The sequence below is a fragment of the Rhinatrema bivittatum genome, chromosome 1 (genome assembly GCF_901001135.1).
Source record: "Rhinatrema bivittatum chromosome 1, aRhiBiv1.1, whole genome shotgun sequence".
In the NCBI taxonomy this organism is placed as follows: domain Eukaryota; kingdom Metazoa; phylum Chordata; class Amphibia; order Gymnophiona; family Rhinatrematidae; genus Rhinatrema; species Rhinatrema bivittatum.
The window spans coordinates 753,734,405-753,758,154 of record NC_042615.1 but is presented as its reverse complement, the minus strand read 5'-3'; the positions used below and the strand labels follow the sequence as shown (position 1 = coordinate 753,758,154).

The following is a 23,750-nucleotide window of genomic DNA, read 5'->3' as shown; positions in this document are numbered from 1 at the left end:
TCAAGGGTAAGCCATGTTTTCATCTACCTAGGGCATCCACCCTGCCGGGTGTTGACGCTTTCCAGTTGAGTACACTGGCGGTCTCCAGCTATAGTCAATCAACCAGTTCACGTTAATCAAGTTAATCAAGTTAATCAAGTTTTAAACGTTCTAACAAGTTATGAAGTTATTTAAGTTAATCATATTATTAAGTTAATCAATCAGTCAGTCACACAATGCTTTTCGAGGAGAATACTGAAGAGCTGCACTTCCTGCAGGGGTATATGTACTTGGAGCTGACATCAGATTGAAATCTTATCCGTCTCCAACTGCTAACAGGAGTACACTATACCCCATTGGTCCTGAGTCCATCTGTCTACACTAAGGAAAATGAAATTATCAGGTAAGTAATTTCTTCTCCGTTTGCCTGTCTTATCAATGTTTTAACACTTGACAATGCTTATGTTTTATCCTATTTTCTTCAATGGATCCTTCTTCCAATTTTTGAAGGATGTTTTTTGGCTAAAATAGCCTCTTTCACCTCACCTTTTAACCATGACGGTAATCGTTTTGCCTTCCTTCCACCTTTCTTAATGTGTGGAATACATATGGACTGGGCCTCTAGGATTGTATTTTTAAACAATGTCCAAGCCTGTTGAACACTTTTAACCTTTGCATCTGCATCTTTCCGGTTTTTTTTTATTTTCCTCATTTTATCTAAGTTTCCCTTTTGAAAGATTTGCTTATTGTCCCCCTTCCATTTATTAGTTTAATTTGATCATGTTATGATTGTTGCCAAGTGACCCCACCACCATTACCTCTCTCACCAAATCCTGCATTCCACTAAGAATTAAATCTAAAATAGCTCCCTCTCTTGTTGGTTCCTGAACCAATTGCTCCATGAAGCAATCATTTATTACATCCAGGAACTTTATGTCTCTAGCAAGTTCTGATGTTACATTTACCCAATCAATATTGGGGTAATTGAAATCTAATATAAACAATATCTCTTAATTCAAAGACACCACGATCAGTGTAACATCAAAACAAACAACGTGGTTCAAAATATTTTTCTTGTTTGAAATGCTGCGATACTATATATTGCTGTATATTATATCAAAGAAATTTTTTTGAAGTTAGGGACCATCATCCCACCCGCTGTGCTTCCAATTTAGAACTTGTGTATTTTGCACTTTATCGGGTCATCTTTAATCATCGGTCCAAATGATCCAACATCCAAACATGCAAATTTTAACTTTTTATAACTTTTTAAACTTTTGTAAAAGATATGAAAGGTATAACTTCCCTTTGGAGTCAGTAGTCCGCGCGCGTTTCGCAACACTGCTGCTTCAGAGACATACGCTTTTTGACTCTCTGATCCCGCACTCCCATGCGTTTTACAGATGGGACGGTAAACAATGCTTCTTCAATAGTACTTCTATTGGAATTGCCAAAAATTACTATAACAACTTGCTGGGAACCGTAGGTCCACTGTTATTTCGGACCCGACGCCATTCCTCCGTGCAAAAGTTTATTTGGCGGTGGTAATTGAAATCTCCCATTATTATTGCACTGCCAAATTGGTTTGCTGCCCTGATTTCTCTTAGCATTTCATCATCTGTCTGACCATTAATCCTTTTTTAGATCATGAGGCACTGGAATCTGTGGCTTATGCACTGCTACTCTCGCTACTTAATCTTTACAGTGCATTGTTTCTGGCTCTCCTAGTTAGATCTTGTACGAAAATTGCGAGTGATTCAAAATATGACAGCAAGGTTAGTGACAGGCGGGAGCAGTTCATTGGCTCCCAGTTGCAGAGAAATGCAAATTTAAAATTTTGACATTGGCCTTTAAGAGCAGACGAGACATTGGCGCAAAACAGTTGGAAAATCGGGATCATGGATATGGCTCAAGTAGAAGTTTGCGCTCGGCAAATAAACATCTGTTACAGATTCCCGTAGTTAAGATCTTTCACCATGTGTGTTTGTGGAGCAGATTATTCTCTTCATCTGTCCCAAAATTTTGGAACAAACATCCATTGAATATAAGGGAAGAAATAGATCTTTTAAAGTTCTGAAAAATGTTAAAAACATGGTTAATGAGAAATCTGCTTGGTTAATAATATAAGAACATAAGAAAATGCCATACTGGGTCAGACCAAGGGTCCATCAAGCCTAGCATCCTGTTTCCAACAGTGGCCAATCCAGGCCATAAGAACCTGGCAAGTACCCAAAAACTAAGTCCATTCCATGTAAACCATTGCTAATGGCAGTGGCTATTCTCTAAGTGAACTTAATAGCAGGTAATGGACTTCTCCTCCAAGAACTTATCTAATCCTTTTTTAAACACAGCTATACTAACTGCACTAACCACATCCTCTGGCAACAAATTCCAGAGTTTAATTGTGCGTTGAGTAAAAAATAACTTTCTCCGATTAGTTTAAATGCCCCCTAGTCTTTCTACTATCCGAAAGAGTAAATAACCGATTCACATCTACCCGTTCTAGACCTCTCATGATTTTAAACACCTCTATCATATCCCCCCTCAGTCGTCTCTTCTCCAAGCTCAAAAGTCCTAACCTCTTTAGTCTTTCCTATAGGGGAGTTTGTACCATTTCCCTTATCATTTTGGTTCCCTGCTCTGTACCTTCTCCATCGCAATTATATCTTTTTTGAGATGCGGCGACCAGAATTGTACACAATATTCAAGGTGCGGTTTCACCATGGAGAGATACAGAGGCATTATAACATTTTACGTTTTATTCACCATTCCCTTTCTAATAATTCCCACATTCTGTTGCTTTTTTGACTGCCGCAGCCACACTGTACTGACGATTTCAATGTGTTATCCACTATGACACCTAGATCTCTTTCTTGGGTTGTAGCACCTAATATGGAACCCAACATTGTGTAATTATAGCATGGGTTATTTTTCCCTATATGCATCACCTTGCACTTATCCACATTAAATTTCATCTGCCATTTGGATGCCCATTTTTCCAGTCTCACAAAGTCTTCCTGCAATTTATCACAATCTGCTTGTGATTTAACTACTCTGAACAATTTTGTGTCATCTGCAAATTTGATTATCTCACTCGTCGTATTCTTTCCAGATCATTTATAAATATATTGAAAGTAAGGGTCCCAATACAGATCCCTGAGGCACTCCACTGTCCACTCCCTTTCACTGAGAAAATTGCCCATTTAATCCTACTCTCTGTTTCCCTGTCTTTTAGCCAGTTTGCAATCCACGAAAGGACATCGCCACCTATCCCATGACTTTTTACTTTTCCTAGAAGCCTCTCATGAGGAACTTTGTCAAAAGCCTTCTGAAAATCCAAGTATACTATATCTACCAGTTCACCTTTATCCACATGTTAACTCCTTCAAAAAAGTGAGCAGATTTGTGAGGCAAGACTTGCCCTGGGTAAAGCCATGCTGACTTTGTTCCATTAACTAATGGATTTCATGGTCCCCTCCCCCATTTAATTAATGAATATTGTTTTATTGTATAAATCAATTTTAATGTTGTACATTGCCTAGAAAGATTCCCTGTACTTATCTGGATCAGTCCAGACACCTGGGTTTCATCTCCCCCTATCCAGCAGATGGAGACAAGAGGAAAAAAACCTCGCTGACACTGCATCTAAGCAACCATGCCACCTGCAGTTCGTCAGTATTTCTATGTCCTCCAGCTGATGGCAGGGCTGTTAATCCTGCAATTCTACAATTGGCTAATTTTTTTTTAGCTAATATTTTTCTTTGAGCCTTCCTCCCGGGGTTTTTTTTGTTTGTTTTTAGAATCCTTAGGATTCTTTCCTGTCCGGTTGAGGCTGCCAAGCCAAGGGTTGGTACCGTTGTGTGTGCTTGGTCTGGGTGCCATGAGGTGTAAATCTGGTTGTCCGGATCCCTCCTTCATGAGGCCGCTGAGGCAGCTGCAGGCTCTTTACATACTATTTTACAAGAATTTTTGGCTATTTTTGCCTATTTTCAGGGCAGGTTGTTCATTTTTAACTAAAGCTAATTAAACCACCCCCCCCCCCCCCCAAAAAAAACCCCAACAAAAACCAACTGTGTTTGCACCGGAGCACTGCTCTACAGACGAGTGACTTCCCCCCCCTTAGGTAGGAGCTTTTGTGGGGCTCTGGCTGTTGTTTTGGGGGACCTTTTCTTCTGTCGTGGTGAGTATTTCAGAGAGAGGATTTTAATTTATCTCTACCTTATGGCTCGCGGAAGGGCATGCGTTCATACTGGCTGATTCTTCCCGGCTTAATAGGTCGGGGTATGCACTAACTGTGCCGACTGTGGGGAGGGTTTTGTCTGTGGCTCCCTTCTCCCGCTAAAAGCGTTTAGTATCGTTGTCTTTTGGACCGGCTGTTAACTTCTTTTTTACCTCACCCGGCCGGTGTAGGATCGGCAGCCATTTTGGATTTTGCCACAGCAGTTTCCCGTGTCGGGGGAGGGTCCTCCATCTCTGTCCTCCGGCCTATTCCGGGTTGAGGAACGGGCAGGGAGGGCTAGAATGGGAGGGAAGATCTGTTTTTGCTTGTCTTCAACCAGACCATGCTGGTTTTGATGCAGGGAGGCTTTTCTCTACAGACTTTGTTTTGTTACTTCATGATGCCTATATGGCTAGACAGAAAGCGGCTTGAGGGACTACACAGCCACAGATTCCACCAGTCCAGCCCCACTGAGGGTCCTTTGGGGTGGGGGTGTTCTAGGAGGGTCTCTTATGCCTGGTAATAGGGTTCCCTTAGCACAGGGCCTTGATTTTTCGCCTGCAGGGTGATTCAGCTAGGGTGGTTGACTCCGGAGGACGCTATCATAGCTCCTGGTGGTAATGGCTAATCTCCCCTGGTGGCTCCAGTTATTCCGTCTACTGAGGATGTGGATCAAGGGGATGACCTGGTCTCTTTTATTCATGAGGCAGAGGATCCTAAGGTGGTTCGCCTTTTAAAAGGGGAAGAGCTGGGAGGTTTTGCTTCCTTGGCTTACCCAGGTTCTTGGGGTTAAAATCCTCAGGAGAACCAGGATATGGACAGCGAGGACCCGTACTAGGTGCCTATCTGAGATCCTCCAACTTCTTTCCCTTACCACAAGTTGGTTAGGAAGTTAGTAGAAGAGGAATGGGGGACTCCTGATTCTGGTTTAAATGTTGGCAGAGCCATGGGAAACTTTACCCTCTACCAGAACAGGATTTAGAATTTTTTTTCTGTCTCGAAAGTAGATGCAGCGGTGTCTGCTGTGACTAAGCGCACCACGTTCCGGTTATTGGTTCGGCTGCTTTAAAAGATGTACAAGATCGTAAGATGAAGTTAAACCTTAAAAGGATTTTTGAGGTGGCATCCCTGGGTTTGCGTGAAGCGCTTTGTTCACGTTTCTTGCAGCGTGCTTGTCTCCGGTGGGTATAGCAGCTTCAAGGTAATTTGTCTCAATCAGGTGTGGACATGGATAGGGCTGAGCGTGTGGAAGCAGCTGTGGCTTACAGTGCGGATGCCCTTTATGATTTGGTGCGTACTTCCTCCAGAGTAATGGCATCAGCTGTGGCCGCCTGAAGGTTGCTTTGGCTTTGCAATTGGGCGGCGGATGTTTCCTCTAAGGCACAATTGGCATCCTTGCCTTTCAAAGGTAAGTTCTTGTTTGGCGAGGATCTAGAGCAGCTGATCCAGTCTCTTGGAGACAATAAAGTCCTCAGATTACCTGAGGATAAACCTAAGGGTAAGAGATTTTTTCAATCAAGGTCTTGTTTTCACTCCGACAGAAGATTGCGGCCTACCCGTGGTATGCCGGGACATAGAGACAATATTTTTCGTGGGGGCAAGCATGGTGACAATCCTTTCGTGGAGCCAGAAGGTCCTTTAGGGGATCCTCTGGTGGCTCCTCAGCAGGAGGTAAGTCTACCCAATGATGCCAGGCTGGTCCACTCCGTCGTTCCTATTATAGGAGGTCACTTAACGGCACTACGACGAGTGGGCCAAGATCACTCGGGACCAGTGGGTTCTCAATGAGATAAGAAACAGTTACGTTTTAGAATTTTCTCATCCCGTACGGGAGCTTTTTCTAATTTCCTCATTCAGCTATCCGGTCAAGCGGGCAGCGGTACAACTGACTCTAGACCGGTTATGTTGATTAAGTGCAGTAGTACCAGTTCCCAGAGCGGAGCTCCGTCAGGGGATATACTCCATTATTTTCTGGTCCTCAAAAAGGAGGGCTCGTTTCGGTCGATACTCCATTTTAAAGAAGGTCCATGCAAAATTCAAGGTGCCACAATTAAGGATAGAAACCCTTAGGTCAGTCATAGTAGCTTTATGCAAAGGAGAATTCCTGGCTTCTTTGGATCTCATGGAGGCTTATCTACATCATTCCCATCCATCAGGACTCTCAGCATTTTCTCCGCTTCATGATTCTGGGTCAACGTTTTCAGTTTCAGGCTCTTCCGTTTGGTCTTGCCATGGCTCCGCGGACTTTCACCAAGGTGATGGTGGTGGTAGTGGTGGTGGCAGCTTTCCTTCGAAAGGAGGGTATTCTAGCTGACCCATATTTGGATGATTGGTTGATCAGAGCCAAGTCAGAGTCCCTATGCCGCAAGTTAGTTCATCGAGTTCTCTGTCATACAGTCCCTAGGTTGGGTAGTGAATCACGACAAGTCAGCTATCACCAATACAAACTTTGGAGTATTTAAGAGGTTGGTTCGATACTCTTATAGGCAGAGTCTTTCTCTCTCAAGATCGAACCTTGAAACTTCAGGCCCAGATCCGCCGCTTTTTGCAGTTGCAGGTACCCAGGTCTGGGACTACTTACAAGTACTCGGCTCGATGGCCTCCATGCTGGACTTGGTTCCCTGGCTTTTTTCCATATGAGACCACTACAGACGCATTGTTGTCCCGCTGGAAGTCAGTATCGGAAGAATATCCTATCCGCTTCCTCTCGAGGGTTTGCCGAGAGACAGTCTGTCATGGTGGCTTTAGATAGGGAGTGGACCTCTACGTTCTTGACTGGATGGTGGTTACTACCGATGCCAGTCTCTCTGGATGGGGAGCAGTTTGTCAGTCCCATTCGGTTCAGGGATCCTGATCCAACAAACAGTCTACGTGGTCTATTAACTGTCTAGAGACCAGGGTGGTTCGCTTGGCCTTGGAGTTTCTGCCATTACTACGGAATCATCCGGTTTGAGTTCTATCTGACAACGCTATAACAGTAGCATAAATAATTTGTCAGGGCGGAACCAAAAGCAAGCAGGTGGCTCTAGAGGCGCAGAGGTTGTGCTCTGGGCGGAACGAAATCTAGAGAGATTAGCAGCATCCACATCGCAGGAACAGAGAATGTTCAAGCGGATTCTTGAGTCGCACACACTTGGATCCAGGTGAATGGGAAACTCAGAAACTACCATGCAGTTTATTCGAGATTGTTGGGGTCTATCTCACGTTGACCTTATGGTGACCTCTCGGAATGCCAAGGCCTTCGGATTCTTCAGTCGCTGAAGACAGTACGGGGCCAAAGGGGTCGATGCTCTGGTTCTACCATGGCCTCAGGGAGTTCTACTATGTGTTTCCTCCGTGGCCGCTGGTGGGCAAGGTTCTAACGTCGCATAGAAAAGCATTGCGGAGAAGTAATTCTGGTGGCTCCGGAGTGGCCTCTGTGTCCGTAGTTTGCGGATCTGGTTAACCTGGCGGTGGACAGCCCGCCTCGCTTCGGTCACCTGACGTGTCTTCTTCGACAGGGTCCTATATTTTTCGACAGGCTGCTCGCTTTTGTCTAGCGGCAATGGCTGTTGAGAGGAGGTGTTTGAAAAGGAAAAGTTACCTGGACTCTGTAGTCACCACTTATTACAGTCTAGAAGGAAGTCTTCTAATCTCTCTTATGTTCGGGTATGGAAGATTTTTGAGTCCTGGTATTCCGTCAGGGGAATTCGCCCTCTTAGGGCCTTAATTCCTGAAATATTATCTTTCTTACAGGATGGCTTCACCAAGGGCTTATCTCTTAGTTCTGGGCTCTCTCCATGGCAAAATTGAAAGTTCTTCTATTTCGTCTCATCCGGATGTGGTTCGTTTTCTTAGAGGTACAATGAATCTTTGTCCTCCAGTTCGTAAATCTTGTCCGTCCTGGAATCTTAATCTAGTTCTTAAAGCTCTGTGTTGAACCTCCCTTCGAGCCACTCCGAAGGGCTACGTTAAAGGATTTGACACTTAAGGTAATTTTTCTTGTCGCCATTTGTTCGGCTAGAAGAATTTCTGAGTTACAGGCGTTACCTTGTCGAGATCCTTTCCTTCAGATTTCGGAATCTGGAGTTTCTTTACGGATGGTACCTTCCTTTTTACTAAAGGTGGTTTCAGCGTTCCATGTCAATCAGTCAGTGGAACTTCCGGCTTTTCCTAACTTACCGGCGTTGGATCCTAATGCAAGGGAGCTCAAACATCCAGATGTTTGGAGAGCTTTATTGCGTTACCTCAAGATTACTAATGACTTTAGAGGTCCGATCATCTCTTCGTGCTGTGGAGTGGTCCCAATAGAGGCTCCAAGGCTTCCAAAGTCTCTATTGCACGATGGTTGAAGGAGGCTATTTCTTCCGCTTATATTACATGGGGTCGTCCAGTTCTGGAAGGCTTGCGTGCTCACTTCACACGTTCGCAAGCGGCCTCGTGGGCGGAATCTCAACTTGTTTCCCCACAGGAAATTTGCAGAGCAGCGACTTGGAAGTCGCTGCATACTTTTGCAAGGCACTATCGCTTAGATGTCAGGGCTCTGGCAAACCCTTCCTTTGGTGAGGAGTGTTTTGCAAGCGGGACTCTCCAGGTCCCACCCTGGGTAAGGGCTTTGGTACATCCCAGGTGTCTGGACTGATCCGGATACGTACAGGGAAAGGAAAATTGGTTCTTGCGTGCTAATTTTCGTTCCTGTAGTACCATGGATCAGTCCAGAGCCCGCCCAATTAGAAGGGGGTTATATTAAGGGGAGAATCGTCTGCTCAGCTGTAAGATTGATCTCTGTTGCATTCCATGTTTTGTTAATTGTTTAATGGTTCCATATTTTTTGCTATTATATGCTTTGATATAGATATATACTGACGAACTGCAGGTGGCACGGTTGCTTAGATACGGTGTCAGCGAGGATTTTTTCTCTGTCTCCATCTGCTGATAGGGGGAGATGAACCCAGGTGTCTGGACTGATCCGTGGTATTACAGGAACGAAAATTAGCAGGTAAGAACCAGTTTTCCTTTTTATCAGTTAGGCGATTGATAAATAATTTTTAAATAAATATATGTGTATCCCTAAAATAAAGGGTCAAATATAGTGTGCAAATGCTATTTTTTTAAATGAAGAATAGTCCTTGATAAATTGCTAGGGAACACAGTAGTAGGAAGTAAATGGATTTCCTAATACCTTTTTCTGGACTTGTATGTGTGTGTATTTCAGATTTTTCATGGAGTAATCTTCCAGATGAGCTAACTGCTAGGCATCTTCTCGTATTTACCCCTAACTGATCTGCTGAAAGTGTCTCAAGTCTGTAAACGATGGCATCGCCTTTCGTAAGTGATTCATCCATTTGTTATTTCAGTGGTGTGCAATGGTTCTGCCTTCTCCATGATACCTACAGTAGCCCAGATACCAGGTCTGGGTCCTCCATGCCAACAGGCAGAGACAGAACAAATAGGCAGAGGGACCTCTTTTTCTATGTATAGCTGTAACTGGCTCCTCTGCTCTTGTTGCCTCACCAGCAGTGGAGATAAAGGTAGTTTCCTAGTGGCAGAAGGCTTGGGATGTTGCCAGATGTGTTGGAATCGCAACTGAGGCTGGTGCAGCATATTTTATAGTACATCTATGCATCTTTCTGTGTTTTTGCAAGACTTTGGCATACACTTGAACTGATTCTAGCAACCATAACTGACTTGGTTGAAAGCCATGAGTGGGCAATACATACGAATGTATTTTAATTTGATCATGTCATGTTTTATTGTCTAGTTGTAAACCGATATGATGTCCCCACGAATACTGGTATACAAAAGTGAATGAATAAATACATTCGCACATTTTTTCTAATGTTCAGACAGACTGCAACACTGCAGATTGCAGTGTAGCCATTGTTTCAGTGTCTTGTCACAGGCTATAATCCTGGAGGTAATAGTATAGCCGTCCTGCATGTCTGCTCCCATGATTACTGTGCCAGAATACAGAGGATAGCAGCACTGTAACCACGTCACTTTCAATGTCACTTTAGAGGAGAGAGATTGGAAGCCGGACGGTTGTGTGCTGTTGCCATGGAACCTCTGCAAGGAGTTTGTGTAAGAACTAACATACACAGTCGGACCAAGGGTCAATCAAGCCCAGTATCCTGTTTCTGTCAGTGACCAATCTAGGTCACGAGTACCTGGCAAGATCCCAAATAGTAGATAGATCCCATGCTGCTTACGCCAAGGGATAAGCAGAGGTTTTCCCCAAGTCTACCTAGTTAATAGTTTATGGATTTTTCCTCCAGGAACTTATCCAAACATCTTATGAACTCAGCTATGTTAACTGCCTTTACCACATCCTCTGCCAATGAGTTCCAGAGCTGTTTTTTTAAAATGAAAAATAATCCTTGATAAATTGCTACTTACTATCTTCATGAAGTGTCCCTTAGTCTTTTTGTATTTTTTGAAAGAGTAAATAGCTGATTCGCATTTACTCATTCCACTGCACTCATTATTTATAAACCTCTCTTACATCTCTCCTCAGGCCGTCGCTTCTCTAGGCTTAAGGGTCCTAATTCCTTTAAACCTTTCTTCTTAAGGGAGCCGTTCAGACCCTTTATTATTTTGGTCACTCATCTCTATACCTTTTCTAATTGCGCTATTTCTGTATGTTTTTTGAGATGTGGTGACCAGAATTGCACATAGTACTCTAGGGAGCTTGCCCATCCCACAGGCAGCCCCAGAATTGTCCTCACAAGGTCTGATTGGTGTTCCCTATAGATTTAGTAAAGTGAGTGAAGCTCAGGAGGAGGTGGCTTTACATCTTTTTTTTTTTTCCCCTAGCAGCCTGGAACATTGTGCTCTGCTGCTCTTCCATAGAATCCCGAGAGAGTGTCAAAGTGGATGCAGCATGTCAAGGGTTTCAGTAGCTCATTTACCTGGCTACAGATGCGGGGAAGAGTAGATGGGAAGCTCGTCCATGGAGCCTTCAAATCGAGGCACCTTACTCTTCCTTAACGGAGCTGAGAATGACCATGTACCAGCTGCAAATGAGCTAGGGCTTCAGTTCCAAAAAATGTATTTGGAAAGCAGTATAGTTTGGGATGGACTAGTGGGAGAATCTGTGCGCTGTCTGCAGTGAGCCAGTGCACATTTACAGTCTAGAGTATGTAGTTTCCTATCATTATCATTGTGACGAGGTTTTGGATGAAATGTAGGTAAGGTGATAGTCTGGTTAATATGGAAACTGGAGATCACCTTTGGAAGAAATTTCGGTTGTGTCCGTAAGGTCACTTTGTCATGATGAAATTGAAGATGATGAGGGTAGTGAACCAGGGCTTGTAGTTCACTTATCCGTCTCGCTGAAGTTTAATGCCACCAAAAAGAGTACCTTCCACGAAAGGTAACGAAGGTGACAAGTTTCTAAAGGTTCGAACGGTGGAAGCATGAGCTGTTCAAGAACTGTGTTAATATCCCATGGCACCGGTGGTTTCTGTAAAGGTGGACATAGGTGCAGTACTCCTTTTATGAATCTCGAAACTAAAGAACGACATGAAGTAGGTTCTCCATTAAGAGGAATGTGGTAAGCTGCAATAGCGCTTAAATGTACCCATAAAGAGGAAGTGGTGAGTCTGTCACTGTATAGCAAGATGAAGGTACGAAAGTTGTTGTTCTGGTGAGCAAGTGAATGGGTCTGTTCCTGTGGATAACACCAGGAGTTATAGCGAATTCTATTTTCTCTGGTAATTGAGCCTTGTGGAAAGTTTCCTTGAGGATAGTAATATGTCCTGGAGAGCTGGAGATATGTTCAAATGTTGGTATGTGAGCCTCTCAATCTCCATGCCATGAGGTGTAGGGAAGAGTGGAGGGGATGTAGCAGTGATCCGTTGTCTAAGAAGGCGATCGCTGTCTCCTAGAGGCATTGGATCGCAATTTGATAGGCGTAGGAGGTAGCTGTACCATGGCTGTCTTGGCCATGCCGGCGCTATGAGTATTAGATATCCACTTGGTCTTAGATACACCTCTGAATCATTCGAGCGATGAGAGGTATCTGAGGAAATGCGTACAATAGATTGTGTCCAACTGATTAAAAAGACATCTGGAGTGAGACTGTGTGGGCTCGGGTAAATGGAGCTAAAGGTCTTTAGTTTTGTGTTGACTTCTGTTGCAAAGAGGTCTATGGATAGGAGACCCCAAATCGAGAATATGTGGCTGGTCACTTCTGGGTTTAGCTCCCATTCGTGGGGGTGAAAAAATCCTGTCTCTCTTGAATTGTGAATGCCTGGCGGATAAGTCGCCTGTAGGGAGATGAGCCTGTTAAGAAGGCAATGAATGAATATTTCTGCAGTGGGCCCATTCCAGAATCTGAACTGTTTCCTTGCATAGGTTCCATGAACTGGACCCTCCTTCTTTGTTGATGTAAAACATTGTAACTTGATTGTCTGTGTGAATCATTACAATTCTTTACCGAAGGAAGTTTTCGAAGGGCGTAACGTACCGCTCGCAGTTCCAAAAGATTTATGTGCAGTGTCTGTTCATATGAAGTCCACTGACCTTGTGTCTGTAAGTGGTTCAAGTGTGCTCCCCATCCTGTGAGGGATGCATCTGTGATTAGTATGATCTGATGCGTAATGGGCGTAAGGGGGAGCCCGCTTGCAGTGTTTAGAAGTATCCACCACTCCAGATCCTGTTTCATGCTGTTGGTTAATGAGATGGGGGTCGACAATGGTTGGAGAAATTGGTCCCATTGATGTTTCAACCCCATCGGAGGTGGCGCATATGGAGGCGCGTATTTGGAACCACATAAACTGGATGCAGCCATATGTCAAAGAACAGTGAGGACCTGGCGCGCTGGCACAGTCGTAGTGCGAAGAGGTTGTATCTACCGTTGAGAGAGTTAATGCCCTCTGATGAGGCAGGAATGCCTGGTCTTGGATTGTGTCTATGAGAGCTCCTATGAACTGTAAAGTCTGAGTGGGTTCCAGATTTGATTTTTTGTAGTTGATGAGAAGACCAAGATTGTCTAGGCACGAAATCGTTCGAAGAAGATTGTCTCGTAATAGTGCTTGATTGCCTGCTTCTGTGTTAAGTGATAGTCCTTTGTTCTGTTAAAATCTTACTGGTCAAGATAATTAACACATCTGTGGCTGTGTTGATGTAAAAACTCCTGAGAATAGTGCCTGAAGCTCCTGCCGTTGGTTTCTTCTTTGTGACCCAATGAATAGGCCTCACCTTTCTGGTGCTAGCTTGCCTGCCTGACCAACTGAAGTTTGCAAGCCATTCTCAGCAAGTCATTTTGAGTTCATTCAGCCAAAGCAGGCTAAGGAAATCCGAGGATTCTGGGGGGGGTGTTCTTTCACCATGTTGGTTTTCTGTTCAGGCTCACTCATCAACTATCAGACAGTCGTCTAGATAAGGGAATATCTGCACCCCTGTAGTCGAAGGTGTGCCACCACCACTGCTAGGCATTTGGTGAATACTCTTGGGGCAGAGGAAAGGCCAAATGGAAGGACTTTGTATTGGAAGTGTTGATTTTCCATCTGGAAACACAGGTAACATCTGGAATTGGGATGCATTGGTATGTGTGCATATGCATCTTTCAGGTCCAGTGAACACATCCAATCCCTAGGTTGAAGAAAGGGGAGAATGGATTTGAGAAGTCATCTTGAATTTCTCCATTTGAAGATATTTGTTGAGTGAACGGAGGTCTAAGATTAGGCGTAGTCCTCCTGATTTCTTGGGAATTAGGAATATTGGGAGTAAAACCCTAGATGTTTCTCTGGGTAAGGTATCTTCTGAATACAATTGTTTTGTAAGATAAGCTGTATTTCTTGCAGAAGATGAGATTTGTGAGATGCGAAAGCTATTTGGTGTGGAAGGGTGGGAAGGGAGGAGAAATGGAGAGAATATCTGTCTGGTATTATGGATAGTACCCATTGATCCGATGTTATCTTGGTCCAAGCTGGAAGAAAATTGGATAATCTCCCCCCCCCCCCCCCCCCCCCCCCGGTGGTAGTGGTGGCAGAACAACCTTTAAAAAAACTTGATGTGGGTTTTGCTGGCTGACTAACAGTTTGTCTAGGTTGATGGGGGTTTCTTGCACGCTGACGAGATGCTGGTGGTTGATATGGTTGTTGCCTTGGTGGATAATACGTTTGAAGTTTATAATATGGTTTATAAGATTTGAAAAATGGTTTCCTGTAAGAAGCAGGAGCAGTGTATTGACGTTGAGTTGTGGTGGAATGCTGAGGTGCTGTAAAAGAAAGGACCGCCGTTTTTTGTTCCTTAAGCTTTGTAATGGTAGCTGTAAACTGGTCCCCAAACAAATTATCCGGGCGACAAGGTAAATTTGCGAGCTTGTCGTGGACGTCATCACGAATAGCATTAGAGCGTAACCACGCAAGACATCGTGTTGCTAAGGCATTTGCTGAAGATTTAGCTAATATATCGAAGCCCTCATGCACCGATCTTAAAAGGTGTCTTATCCCTTCTTCCAAGTTATAATATGGAATAGGTAATGTCATCTGGAGATGCTTGTTGTAGGTGTGGTTTTAGTGCCTGTAAGCTCTCAAATAAGTATTGGGCTATATAAAACTGATGATTTTGTATCCTGGCATTGAGCATTGCAGATTGGAAGGATTACTTAGCAAATTCATCTAGGGACTTATTTTCTTGTTGGAGGAGTGTTAGAATGTATCTTTGCCTTCCGAGCTTTCTGCATCACAGATTCAACCATGACTGATTGGTGTGGAAGTTGAATTGCAGCATGAAAGGCAGAATCCTTCATCCGGTATTTGAGATCCACTTTCCGAGATGTTGGAGTGGATAAAGGATTGTCCCATGCTTTTTCCATTAAAGTTCTTAAAACCTCGTGTTGTGACAAAGCCACTGGCTCATTGGGAACATCAAATATTTTTAGGATGCCCAACATTTCTTGTCGGGGGTCCGGGATCCTCTTGGTTTCAACGTTCAATATCTGACCAACTTTCTCAATAAATTGAGAATATGAGAGGTCCTCCGGAGGGGAAGAAGGTTGTGGAGGTAAGTCTGGTGGATCAGAGGGGTAACCCGTTGATGAGTTTGAGCTAGTATCTGAATCCGAAATGTCCTTTGTAATTGGTAACTGAAGGTGGGAGGCTTTTTGGCGCTGTACTAGGTAATGCTGGATCTTCCGGAACAGATAATGGTTGTTGTGGAAGACCAGTAGGTGGTACTGTGGATGTTGCTACCGACTGTAACAATTGATTAAGAATGGTGATCTGAGACATTGCTTGTGTTGCTAATGCCGACGAAGATGGTTGTTGAGATGGTGCGGGCCTTAATGGTGGTTGTGAAGGCAAAACATTTCCTGGAATCTGTGTACCAATGGATGATACAGAAGCAGAAGACTATGATCCAGATGATAGAGATGTGTCCGAAAGGCGTATTGTTGATAACTTGCCCTCTGATTTACCAGCAAAGGTGTTGAAACTTGTTTCTTCCCTTTATGACCAGAATGATGCTTCTTTGGAAGTTTAGGAGTTGGCTGCATCAGGGGAACCCCCAGTGCATTGACAGGAGTGGGTTGCATCGCAGATGCGTCGCTTGAAGCAGATTGCATTGCAATATTGTCTATGCGTCAACGTCGAATGCGTCTGATGCGTTGGGGTCGATGCTTCTTTGATGCAGTATGAGGTTTGCGTTGATGCTTCAATGCTTCGACACGTCAGTAAGACCACGCTTCAATATGGCGTCGGCTCTCTTATCTCCAAAGCGTTGATGCGTTGATGTAGTCGAATGTGTCAGTGAAGCACGCAGCCACGTTGCCACCGATGCATCCCCCGCTCCTTGAACCGATTCTCGGCTAGCAGTCACAGCAAGGTGTCCTGACCTGGGGGAGTCAACTGAAGAAGCTCTCCTCGATGACGGGTACTTCTGTCTTCGCTTAGGACCTGGAGAGGAGCGAACAGAGGCTTCAGAAGTGGTATAAGAGCCTGAAGCTCTGGACTGCAAGTCTTGGATCTTTGCAGCTCGCTGTCTTTGAGCTCGTGGGGACTTGCATCTGCAGTCCATACAGTTCTTTTGATCATGAAGAGGTCCGAGACAGAGGTAACAAGATGAATGGCCATCTGTGGCCAACATAATTTTGCCACATGAGCAAAATTTAAAACCTGGATGAGGCATAGCTCAGCAGATCTCCGAGATGTTAAAAACTGCTGGTTTTTTGTGATCTTTTCTTTAACTTTTGTCAAATTTAGTCAAACTTTTTCCTCACAATTTTCAGTTTCTCTCAGGAGAGAGGAGCTCCGTGAGGCTAACTGTCACACGGAAAAAATCTGACTGAGGAGCCTGAGGCAATACTGGCAACATGCAGGAGGGAGCTCCTAGCTGAAAGATTTTACTAGACTTACAGCTCCGCCACCTAGTGGCACGGAAGACGTACCCAGACAGCATGGCTAATTCAGATGCTTAGCTACGTGAAAATGCATAATCATCAAAAGCAAATCCATGATGCTGGAAGCAAGCAAAGTGCTGCAGTGGGCATATCGGTGATTTGTGTCTCAGGTTCACTAAATGCCAAGGTTGACTATTTTGAGAAGGAACAAAGTCTGCCAAGACTTTGCGGCAGTATAAAGCAGAGTATGTCAGAAATGGGGAATGTTGGGGATGAATTTAATAGCATACAAACAAAATAGTGGGCACTCGAAGATCCCAAAGCATTGTCAATGGGCACAGTGGAAGCTGGGGCAGATTGGCCTCCATCTTCCCTCTTGTTCCCTTAATCCTGAAGGTGTTAAAGATCCTCGATGCAGAAGTGCACCTATTAATTAGATAGAGAGGTCTTGGTAGCAGCTGTTGTCAGTGTATCTGTAGCTTAGCTGTGGCGTTTACTTGCAAGAAGAGGCTGTCTATCTGATTACTGTTTCATCTCCAGGGAGACCATCCCTAATGCACATTAATTGGAAGGCAGAAATTAAGATGTAAGGGTTCTCGCAATGTTACAGTCGCGAGAGAACTTGCCATCAGTCTTGCCTATTTTGAGGGTATCTTCATCCTATTGTGAATAATATCATGGCTCCTTATAATGCATAAGATCTGTTCCTGATTTGTTAAAGGTTTGAAGAAAAAGGTTTAATTGTAAGTATGCATGGGGTGTGGAGATCGTCTCTTAGGGTAAACTTGAGTGAAGTGGGGTAATGAGATGAAAACAAAGGAACAGGGCGCATCTTTTCATTTGTTTTGTATCCTTGCAACATTGTTTGAACGAGGTGTTACTATGTTCTGCAGCTGGGGAAGAATTTGCAATGGAGGCTGAGAAGTTGGACGTGGCAGTTTATAGGAAGAGGGGCCATGTGGAGTTTTTTTGTTTGTTTTTTGTTCTGTCTCCACCTGCAGGCAGGATGGGCAAAATTCCAGTTAATAGGTGAGCAGCTTTCCTTTTGCTGTCTAAGGCTTTAATTTTGTCAGCATGTCCCACTCTAGCCAGTAAATGTCTGATGCAGAAGCCTCAGTTAACACGTACTGGCCTTGGCAATGCTTGGTGGTGCTGCAGCAGGACGGTTTAAATAATTTTAACGGTGCAGAATTTTCATCCTGTGAAAACACCGTTGGCATTTGCAACTCTCCGACACGCACGGAGATCTCTCCCCGAAGTGTGCTCAGCATGCTGACCTTGCTGTCTCTCTTCTGCCCTCCAGGTTTGACGAGTCGCTCTGGCACAGCCTGGACGTGTCGGGCAAGACCTTGCTCTCAGGAGTGCTAGGTCAGGTGCTCTCTGCTGGCATCGTTGCCTTGCGTTGCCCGAGGGCTTGTGTTGGGGACCCTTTATTTAAGAACTCCAGGTAAGAAGATCCAAATGTCAGTCATCCCTACAGTGATCAAATACCTTGCTCCATGCCCAGTGCTTGCAGGCTGAACCCTGTGTTCTTGCTGTTAGTGTCTAGTCATCTTCTGTCCCCTTCTGCCACATCTTATGGCAGAGGGGACCTTTGCTGTTATATTGTCTCCCTGGTTACCAGTTGTCACAAGCTTAGAGTAACCGTCTTGGCTAAGTCGTTTGGGGGGGGGGGGGGCGCTTGGTGGGTAATTTTCAAAGGCATTTGCATGTATAGAATCCAGTTTGAGGCACATAAATGGCTGTTCTAAAACTGACCTGGGCTTAGTGCGGGTAAAAGAACGTGAGGAACTCGTTTTTGCACATAGTTTTATGCGCACTGAGAAAAGGCATTTTGGGAGGAGGCGCAATGTGCAGAAGTGTCCAGATGCAAGTTACGCCCAATCCCGAAGAGGAGTTGTAACGTCGCACGTGTGAATGTGTGCATGTTCTCTGCCGACTGCTGGGGAATTTTCAGAGCTTCCTCGGTGAAGTCGGTGCGTACATTGACTTTACTGCTGTGTGGGCCATGCCTGCTGTGGATCACCCTGCCGGATGCAGTTGCTTCTCTGTGCTTTCAGTGTGAAGCAGCTCTGCAATGGGGAATGCTCTTGCGCCAACTCTTACTGGGGCATCTCTCTTCTGTTTGGCAGCAGTTTATCTGTATTTTTTTTTTTTTATTAGAGATTTCATTAACAATAAATGAAATAATAAGGAACATAGAAATAAATTAAGGAAACAAGATGAGAATATCTTTAATACAACAATAAATAATATACCTGTTTCAGTCCATGTTAAATGGGGGCCATCAAACACATTAAATACAGATAATACGAATTGGAGTATACTGCTTTATTTTTTCTAAACCCTCTAACCAACTGTCTTACCCCTAATAAAAGTCTCAAGGTGTAAAGGGTCAGTAAACACAAATCTCATCCCTTGAAAGGTAACCAAACATTTACATGGATATCTAAGAAACAAAAGTAGCTCCTAATTCAATAATTCTATTTTTAACTGTAAAAATTGCTTCTGATCACCTTGCATTATTCGGGAAACATCAGACTGAACATATGCTGACCACAGAACAACCTATCTTTATAAGTGCAAAATTTCTGAAAAATAAGATTCTTATCCTGCTCTAGTGCACATGAAACAAGGAGAGTAACTCTAGAGGAAATAACATCAATAGAAAATTCTGAAAAGTCAGAGAGATTGAGATTCTCTACCACTAGAGAGTCTGCAGCTCCTTCATCCACTGTTACTACTCTCTTGCCTTTAGGAATGTATTAAATATTTGATGATTGAGGTCATTTATTTTCAGGAATAGCCGAAATTTCTACTAAATACCTTTTGAATAATTCAAAAGCAGAAAGTAATCTTGTCTGAGGAAAATTTGAAAAGCTAAGTTTTTTCCTCCAAACTGACTTTCTAAATTTTCTATGAGCAATATTAGTAGCTTGCAGCATACTCTGTTGAGATTTCACATTGGAAATTGACTCATCTGCAGCTTTCAAATGTAAATCCTGCCCTTGTAATTTAACTCTAGTATGTTCAGTTATTTTATATAACTACAACATTGACATGGATAAAGACTTGTCAACCCGAGTACCATCTGCCAGATGTCCAACAAAGTAATGTCCCTAGTATCAGAGGGATCGCCCGACGTATCTGAAAAAGACAGAATAGCAGGTAAAGGAGACCTTCCAACCAGAGTCAGGGCCACATCCACAATAGGAACTGGTACCAAATCCACAGTCATAGGTGAATTGACAAAGGAAGGAACATTACCAATGAGTTGAGCATCAGGTCCACTCAGCTCTCGTGGGGGGGGGGGGGGGGGGGTCTCCACCTGTTCCCTGTTGTAGAGGGGGTAGATTCATGCGAAGACTTGAGGAGGCCCCCAAAATCAAAGAGGATTCCCCATCACAGTCCAATGTGGCTTCCTCAATTTGCCAGGTTAGATGTCGATCCATCGGCCCGTGGATGGTGGAGGGTGTTAAGAAGAACTTAGCCTTCGGTTTCTTCCCCATAAGAAAAGAAGCACCCAAGAAAGAAATCCATGCTAAAGGCACGCGGCTTCAGTAGTGTGCTAGTGGCTGCATACAACTACTGCTCAAAAAATATAGGTAGGCAGGTAGGAACTCCCACTGACATCAGCGCCTCTGTAATGGTATGTAGGTAGGGGAGGGGAATCTCACCCACTGGCTCCTGGCTCTCCTCTCGATCCCCCTCAAGATGCTACTGCCACCTGGATGATATAGGCAGGCAGGCAGGAACTCCCACTGACGTCAGCACCTCTGTGATGGTATGTAGGCAGGGGAGGGGGAATCTCACCCACTGGCTCCTAGCTGTCCTCTCGATCCCCCTCAAGATGCTACTGCTGCCTGGATGATATAGGTAGGCAGCCAGGCAAACAGAAACTCCCACTGACGTTAGCACTTCTGCGATGGTACATAGGCAGGGAAGGGGAATCTCACCACCGGCTCCTGGCTCTCCTCTCATTCCTCCCCATTTGTGTATTTTTATTTTTGTAAGGCAGCAGGATGCTTACCCAATCTGGACAAATCCTAGTCCAGATCTAAGAGCCAGCTGCAAAATATAAGCATTGGAAGGAAGATGAGAGCAGCAGAAGCATCGGGAGCAAGGATGGGCAGGAATGAGACAAGGGAGTGACAGCATGGGCAGGGAGGGCAAACTGGAGAGAGGCAGCATAGAGAGGACTGGCAGGAAGGAGACAAAAATATTGACAATATTATATAGCAATCAATGCTATACGCGAAGCTTTTTGGGTCACCGTGATTCAAACTGTGTACTATAGCACATTTTAAATACAAAATGATTAAACCTTATTGTTTTTTTCTAATTTCCTGTGTTTGGAGTGTTTCTCTGTTTTGTTACTTGTTTCCTTCTCTTCCTTTCTGGTGATAAGGAAGTGCTGCAGGTAAGGCGAGGTTTGTTCAGACTGACTTAGTGGCCAGACTGGGACTTCCCCAGTCCTTGTTTCCTTTCGCTGTATTCCAGTGCTTCTCAACTCAGTCCTCGGGGCACACCGGTGATTGTGGGCAGGTTCTCAGGCTGGCGTGGCCCACTGGGAGGAGGTGGTGGTATCTGATGTGAAGAGTTTCAGTTTAGAGCTTGAGAGAAATTCCAAGCAAGCTGAGATTTCCTCCTCACTTGTGACGTTGGATGCCAGTGTCTGCCCAGTTGTATATAATTAGGTTCTCCTGTTTTGTGGGAGGTGGTATAAAGTTTTGTTTTTTTTAAATAAAAAAATCTGGAAGAATGCTCCAAGCGGTGAAAATTGAGCATGAATACAACAATAAAAACAAGCCTGAAAGTTCTACCTTCCTTCTTATGGTTGGAAACTGTCAGACAGGTTAGTAGAGCTGTAGATGTGTTAGCACACAGCTCAGACAAGCAGATTTGTGGTCCCACCCATACCCTGATCCCTGCTCCTCTCTTCCTCCATCTCTTCAGTTTGATCCCTAGTCCCTGTTTCTCCTTTCCCCTCTCCTCTTCAGGACTCTTCCTGGATTTTCATCTGCTGCTGGCCACACTTGTGCTTAAGTCATTTTTTCTGCTCCCAAAGTTCTTCATGTCCTGGACAGCTGCTCCTCTTGCCTACTCCTAGTTATGGTTCTACAGATCAGACATCAAAACCAGTATTTCCCTGTATGTACCCAGATCAGTCTAGACTCTTGTGTTTTGCCTTCATTCCAGCAGATGGAGCAGAGAAAGTTTTGCTGATGCTGCCACATAACCTGGTGTGCCACCTGCAGTCTCTCAGTATTTCTGTCTCCAGCAGATTAAAACATGCCAAACTGAATCAGACCAAGGGTCCATCAAGCCCAGCATCCCGTCTCCAACAGTGGCCAATCCAAGCTACAAGTACCTAGCAAGCACCCAAAAACTAAGTATATCCAATTCTACTGATGCTAGTAATATCAGTGGCTATTTTCTAAGTCAACTTAATAGCAGGTAATGGACTTCTCCTCCAAGAACTTATCTAAAACTTTTTTAAACCCAGCTACACTAACTGAACTAACCACATCCTTTGGCAACAAATTCCAGAGTTTAATTGTGCGTTGAGTGAAAAAGAACTTTCTCAGATTAATTTTAAATGTGCTACATGCTAACTTCATGGAGTGCCCCCTAGTCCTTCTATTATCCGAAAGAGTAAATAACTGATTCACATTTACCCATTCTAGACCTCTCATGATTTTAAACACCTCTATCATATCCCCCTCTCAGCCATCTCTTCTCCAAGCTGAACAGTCCTAACCTCCATTCCCTTTATCATTTTGGTCACCCTTCTCTGTACCTTCTCCATCGCAACTATATCTTTTTTGAGATGCGGCGACCAGAATTGTACAAGGTATTCAAGGTGCGGTCTCACCATGGAGCGATACAGAGGCATTTATGGCATTTTCCGTTTTATTCACTATTCCCTTCCTAATAATTCCTAACATTGTTTGCTTTTTGATTGCCGCAGCACACTGAGCCGATGATTTCAATGTATTATCCACTATTATCCATTATGACGCCTAGATCTTTTTCCTGGGTGGTGGCTCCTAATATGGAACCTAACATCATGTAACTATGTCAATACCTGCAGTCTAGAAATGAATTAAAAAAAAAAAAAAAAAGAGAGAGAAATAGAGAAGAGTATTTGGAAGATTTCCTCCCAGGAGATTGGCAGGTCCTGGTTGGACCATCCCTCCTGGTGCTGAGGTGGTAGAGCAGGGGGTTGAGGACCCTTATATAGCACGGTCTTTTTGCCGCTAGTCAGCTGGTGGAGCCAGTTCCTCTCCCCCAAGAGGACTTGCGGAGTTTGCTGCTCTTTTTCATAGGAAGTGACTTTAAAGTTAACTTTTTAATTTTTTCCCTAGCATGTAGATAGATGAACTCAGGATCAGTGTGTTTTTGCTCCCCTGCCAGCAGATGGAGACGGAGCAAGCTGACATCACAATATATATATAACCCCAGCCTGCCAGTATTCTCCGTTTCCAACAGATGGTGGATGTGCATCTCCCTATGGGGATTGCTTTGAGCTTTTTGAAAGGAGAAATTTGAAATTTTTAAGTTTAGGAAAAGAAAACCCTGCTCTCATACCTAAAGGTCCCTCCCCCAGTTGAGAATTTGAGACTATTGCCTTGGTCCGGTAGCTGGGTTTCCCACCTTTATTTATGTATGTATTTATTTATTTAACTTTTTTTTTTTTTTTATACTGATGTTCGTTGGGAACATCTCATCGGTTTACAATGAACAAAATGCAGCAACAAGCTTTACAGAGAAAATGGAACTGAAAAGGGGGGGTAGGGAGGAGGGGTGGGGCGATCTGGAGGAATAAATTAAACATTAACAATTAACAAAGCATATAGATGAGAATAAAGCTATTTACAGGAGGGAATAAAATAAGATGTGCATAGATGTGGAATGAAGGGAGAACCGTTGTCAGAGCAGTTTCATCTGTCACTACCTCTTACGGAGATTGTCAGGTCCAGTCTCTCATGGTGGCTTGGTCAGGACCAGTTAGGTTGCGGAGTAGACTTGGAGTTCCGAATTGAATAATATTTACCACTGATGTCAGTCTGTCTGGATGGGAGCTGTATGCCAGACTCAGTCAGCGCAGGGCCAGTGGTCAGCAGAAGAGGTGTTATGGTCTATCAATCAGTTAGAGACGAGCGGTGAGGTTGCATTGTGTGCTTTTCTACCTCTCTCTTGCGTGGATGGCCAGTAGGATCTTGTAGG

General features: G+C 44.1%; 1 protein-coding gene across 1 annotated transcript in view; it reads left to right on the top strand.

The window, feature by feature from the left end:
- SKP2 (S-phase kinase associated protein 2) overlaps positions 1-23,750 on the top strand; it is a 79,853-nt gene that overhangs the window by 8,313 nt on the left and 47,790 nt on the right. Inside the window, 3 exon segments of the mRNA XM_029578827.1 lie at positions 9,393-9,424; positions 9,426-9,505; positions 17,824-17,967. Of these exon segments, the coding sequence (XP_029434687.1) occupies positions 9,393-9,424; positions 9,426-9,505; positions 17,824-17,967 (256 nt within the window).